This window comes from Rhinopithecus bieti, unplaced genomic scaffold (assembly GCF_001698545.2).
Source record: "Rhinopithecus bieti isolate Rb0 unplaced genomic scaffold, ASM169854v2 scaffold_10657, whole genome shotgun sequence".
In the NCBI taxonomy this organism is placed as follows: Eukaryota; Metazoa; Chordata; class Mammalia; order Primates; family Cercopithecidae; genus Rhinopithecus; species Rhinopithecus bieti.
In genome coordinates, this window is record NW_016806691.1 from 1111403 (window position 1) to 1117587 (window position 6185).

General features: G+C 36.2%; 1 protein-coding gene across 1 annotated transcript in view; it reads right to left on the reverse strand.

The window, feature by feature from the left end:
- Nucleotides 1–6185, reverse strand: part of BRD10 (bromodomain containing 10) — a 90867-nt gene that overhangs the window by 6364 nt on the left and 78318 nt on the right. Inside the window, 1 exon segment of the mRNA XM_017877455.1 lies at nucleotides 4211–4326. Within this exon segment, the coding sequence (XP_017732944.1) occupies nucleotides 4211–4326 (116 nt within the window).

Sequence of the window (6185 nt, forward strand, 5' to 3'; positions counted from 1 at the left end):
ACACACACACACACACACACACATATCTGCAAATTTCAGAATACAGATTTGAACATACCATCTGCCATCTGATCATCTTTTTTTTTTTTAAGACAGAGTCTCGCTCTGTCACCCAGGCTGGAGTGCAGTGGCGCCATCTCGGCTCACTGCAAGCTCCGCCTCCCAGGTTCACGCCATTCTCCTGCCTCAGCCTCCAGAGTACCTGGGACTACAGGCGCCCACCACCATGCCCAGCTAATTTTTTGTATTTTTAATAGAGACAGGGTTTCACCATATTAGCCAGATGGTCTCGATCTCCTGACCTCGTGATCCACCTGCTTCGGCCTCCCAAATTGCTGGTATTACAGGCATGAGCCACGGTGTCTGGCCTGATCATCTTTATAAAGATTGCTGTTAGACCAATTAAATGAGACAACAATAATTTTTTTTCTAGCTGCACTGACAGATTAGAGAGTCTTAAAATTACTGACTATAACACATCTTAAAAGGTCATTTAAAAAAGTTTAAGCCAGAAATTCTAAGCACCAGTATCTATTTTTGTGACTATTATGCAGAGAGTAACAAATCTATCACTTAATCCTGGGAGTAATTGTATCTAAACCCTTCAGTCTTAATAGAAATGTTTTAAAATTAAGCCTAGGAAAACAAAGCTGAAAAGTAATCTTTCACAGAGATCTTTTCATATAAAACATAATAGCTTTATTTCTGAGAAACTAGAGATGGAAACATCTAGTATTTTAGAGATCCTTTATTATTCCTTTTGTTTTCAACGAAGTTTTCTACCCTATCCTCAACTTTTACCCTTAGTGTTGTTTATTCAAAAAAGAAATATGAACATATGTTCTCTATTTCCTCCCTCCCGCTCTGCCTCCCTTCCTCCCTTCCTTCCTTGACAGAGTCTTACTCTGTCACCCAGGCTGGAGTGCAGTGGCACGATCTCAGCTCACTGCAACCTCTGCCTCCTGGGTTCAAGCAGTTCTCCTGCCTCAGCCTCCTGAGTAGCTGGGATTACAGACGCACACCACCACACCTGGCTAATTTTTGTATTTTCAGTAGAGACAGGGTTTTACCATGTTGGCCAAGCTGGTCTCAAATTCCTGACTTTGTGATCTGCCCACTTTGGCCTCCTTAAGTGCTGGGATTACAGGCATAAGCCACCACACCTGGTCATGTTCTCCAATTTATTTTTACTACACATTCTTATTTGTGCACATTAGATTTTAAGTCCTACCTCTGTTACTTACTAGTTGTAAGACGTTCAATTTTAATTTAGTTTTTTGAGATAGGGTCTCGCTTTATCGCCAGACTGGAGTACAAGTGGCACAATCTTGGCTCACGGTAACCTCCACCTCCCAGGATCAAGAAATGCACCCACCTCAGCCTTCTGAGTAGCTGGGACCACAGGCATGCACCACCATACCTGGCTAATGTTTGTATTTTTTATACATACACAGTTTCACCATATTGCCCAGGCTTTAATTTTTTTTTTTTTTTTTTTTTTTTTTGAGACGGAGTCTTGCTCTGTTGCCCAGGCCGGAGTGCAGTGAAGCAATCTCGGCTCACTGCAAGCTCCGCCTCCCGGGTTCACACCATTCTCCTGCTTCAGCCTCCCGAGTAGCTGGGACTACAGGCGCCCGCCACCACGCCTAGCTAATTTTTTGTGTTTTTAGTAGAGACGGGGTTTCACCATGTTACCCAGGATGGGCTCCTCTCCTGACCTCGTGATCCACCCACCTCAGCCTCCCAAAGTGGCTTTTAATTTTTAAAACATTAAAATTCCTTAATTTTCAAGCATCAGTTTACTTATTACAAATGAGAATAGTAACAGTACTTACCTCTCAGTATGTGTGGCACATAAATATTCAACAGATGTTAGTTAAAAATTGCTTTCAATTTATTTATGTTTTAAATTATTGTTAAGGGTTTTACGGAAGCACATGAGGGCTGTGAAAGGTATGAGAATGGGTTACTAAATGATAATCACAAAATGAATTTCCCTTTCAATCTATAAAATTGGAATGAAAAAATATCTATGTGGAGATAGTATAAAGTTCTCCTCCCTTCTCACTCTCAGTAACCTTCTTGGTCTCAGTTAATGGCTTTACTTCTTATTTCAAGAAAAATGGAGGCAATCAGAAGAGAACTTTCACATGCTCACACCTCATGTGCAACTCACCTTAATGTATATTCCTATTCTCCATCTCCCTACCTAAGCTAACACCTCCATTTAAATGCATCCTCTTACCTAATCAAGGATAACACTCTACCAAATGTCCCTTCCTTTACCTGAATCCATTTTTTGTCTACTAGATCATTTCCATCAGTACACAAACATGTTACTCTATAACATCAACAACAACGACAAAACACATTCTCTTAACCTCTTTTCCTTCCAGATACTGCTCCATTTCTCTATTCCACCTTATAGCAAAACTCCATGAAAGAAGACTCTTCCATATCTTTCCCCTAATTCTCCTAAATAGACTTCTAAGACTTTTATCCACTTTTCTACTACCACAGCTCACCAAGGTCATTAATATGATCCTCATGTTGCCAAATTAAATAATAAATTCTTATTTCTCATTTCCTCAACCCATCATGAGCAGTCCTCCTTTATGAAACATTTCCTTACCTGGTTTCCAAAACACTTCTCTTCCTTGACTATCCTCCTATTTTATTGAGCGCTCCTTCAAAGTCTCTTCTGCTGAGTCCTACTCATCTTGGCCACTTCTACATGCTGGAAGATCTAGTACTCGCTTTTGTTTTCTTCTCTATCTATGCTCATATACTAGATGATTTCTACCAGCCTTATGTCTTTAAATACAATCAAGATGCTGACAGCTCCCAAATTTGTACCTCCAGACTCCTTGAACTCAGACTCCTATACCGAACTGCCTATTCAATAACACCAATTAGATGTCTAAAGAGCATATCAAAGTTAACATGTTCAAATCCAAACTCTTCAATCCCCTCTACCTCTCAAATTTGCTACTCCTTGAGTTTCCCCTATCTCAGTTAATGGCAATTCCATTATTCCAGTTGTTTAGACCAAAAATAGTGGGTACCATTTTTCTCACTCCTCACTTTCTCTCATATCCCATATATCCAATCCTTAAGCAAATTCTACCAATCCTACTTTCAAGATATATCCAGAATCCAGCCACTCTTTGGTATCTGCACTGCTACTATCCTGGTCCAAGCCTCTACCATTTTTCTCCTGGATTACTGCTATAGTATACTGGTAATCCAGTATAGTATACTGGATTACTGCTATAGTATACTGCTAAAGTATACTGATTAAATGACTATGAGGTCCTTAACAATAATTTAAAACATAAATAAATTGAAAGGAATTTTTAACTAACATCTGTTGAATATTTATGTGCCACACATACTGAGAGGTAAGTACTGTTATTATTCTCATTTGTAATAAGTAAACTGATGCTTAGAAAATTAAGGAATTTTAATGTTTTAAAAATTAAAACCAGCTTTCATCTTTGTACCATATTTATCTCAACCCAACAGTTAAGAGTGATCGCTTTAAAACATAAATCAGATCATATCCCTTCCCTGCTTAAAACCCTTCAATGACTTCTCATCTCCCTCAGTGTAAAAACTCAAATTCTTAAATATCTACATGATCTGGCTTCCTTCCTCCTTACCTCTTTGACTCTTGCCTGTTACCACATTTCTCTTCACTTGTTCGGCTTTGGATACACTTGCCTCTTTGCATCTCCACTAAACGCCAAACATGCTATCAACTCTAGGGTTTTAGTGCCTTTTATTCCCTCTGCTTTCCCCTCAGAAATCCACACAGCTCCCTTCCTCATTTCTTTAAGGTCTCTGTTCAAACACCAACTCACCAGGGAAGCTTTCCCTGACACCTGATTAAAGAGTATCCTTCATCCCGCCCAAATCGGCCATTTCTTAACCCCCTTAGCTTGCTTTATTTTTCTTCACAGCATTTCTTTTGCCATCTGACATCTGAGTGTGTTTTTTCCCATGACAATGTAAGTCACAGAGTAGGGGCTTTGTTTAGTCAACAGTATTTTCTCAGGGCTTAGAAAATGCCTTGCACACAGTGGGCAGTCAAAAATATCTGCCGATTTACAAATGACTGGAAAACTACTCAATGATTCCAGGACATCATCCAAAAATCATAAATTAAGGACCATAAAATAAGTAAAACAGATTATAACGTTTGAATTACCTGTTTCTTTGGAAAGCCTTCATTAACTTCGGTTCCCATGGCAGCAATTCATTTAAAAGACGTATCAATGTACTATGTAATTCTTTTACAGCTTGCCTCCGATGATACCATTTTCCCTAAAAACAATGTTTAAAGTAAATCCCTTAGATTTATTCTAAAAATAAATGTCGAAACTTATTTTCTGAGTAAAATACAAAAACACCAATACTCCATAAAACATATGTCTTCTTCAGAAGTTTGAAGAAAGGGGGAAAATATCCTGTAATAAATTTCATTCAATATATGTAACAATTCTCAATTCTACCAGAGAAATCTGAAACCTGTTTCATCCAACTGGAAGATAAAAATTTTAAAATTGTTTTAAAATTGCATCAACTGTAAATGTTTTAATAAGTCATTTGTTAAATATATGTAAAAATACAAACATTTACATAAATTCATTAAATAAGTATGACATGGGTCATTTCAGTAAAGCTATTGTAATTTTCCCAGAGTGGGGAAAAGGGAGAGAAAAGGTATGTCTGTTATCAAGTCCAAAAGCAGTCTTTTAAACAAACTTCCTAGGAAATTTTACAATTATTTTATTTTACAATGTTTCTAGCCCAGAAAAGCAATCAAGCAGTTACTGTTTTCAATACTCTAATGCTATAGTAAGAGTTAATAATTACTGATGTCCTCTCAATCTGCTAAGTATTAACCTAGGTATTTCACATCTATATATCTAGAGAGAGCTCTAGCATTTACAAAAAGGCTTCTGAGATATGTGCAGTGTTATGTTCACTTTACAAATGATGAAAATAAGGCTCATAGAGATTAAATGACTTAAGGTCCTATAACTTAAACCCATATCTGCCTGATTCTGAAGTCCAAGCTCTTAGAATCACATCACTACCTCTTAAAAAGTACATCACATAAATTCAATCTGACACAGGCTATAAAAACCTCTAGAAGATACACCTCACCTGTATATACAAAATTATTTGAATAACATAGGAACAATAAATTTATAGCTGCTGAGCCACAGTATATACCTGTTATTACCATCATCTACTGTTACATAATCATGTTGGGTTTTTTTTTGAAATGGCTTTGAGATATAATTCACACATCATACAATCCACGTTTTCTAACAAAAGATACATAATTATATATATTATGGGTCACATTTAACATGCATAAACTTAGATTCTGTCCTATAGCAACTGTTGAGTCCATTTGCATATAAGTAGAACACTAAGGCAGAAAAATTACCACTATCTAGAGCAAAAAGTATTACAAACATGTGCATAAATTTCCCAATATACATAAGGTTATACATATACATATATATATGACCTTCAAATTTCAGTCATGAAAATTTTAGTCACATATAAACCTGTGTGATGAACAGCATAGTTTTACAAAAAATATTCTGTGCTTTAAACCAGTAGAATGTTTATGCACATAAACAGATAAATTTCTACCTCTGAGGTTTTTATATCTTAGAAGAGAAATTGCTTACTAGAAGAGTAGGAAGATATGAGATTATATATGTGCATGTGCACATAATGAATATGGAACCTAGGCTCATGACTAATTCTTGTTTCTTAATGGTATGATGAATCATAGTATTAAGAAAAAAAATTCAAGAAAAGTAATTTTATTTCAAATATTAATTTAGATAGGCCTCTTTCTTGTTCAATGTGTTCTAAAGTACACAAAGGACCCAACTTAAAAATGAGCTACACCTTACAAGTTTACTTTTCTCAAAGAGACATTATAAAAGTGCTTATTTTAAGCCATGAAAACAGAACTATTAAACTGGTACACAACAAAATCGAACAAAAAATAACTTTCATTTAGAAAAAGTGAACCTAAAATAGAAAATAGGTATCTTTTCCCTTTAATAAGGCATGTACACCTTGAAAGTTTTTCTCAAAGAAATGTTATAAGATAGTAAAAAGTGCTTATTCTAAGCCATGAACACAAAACTATT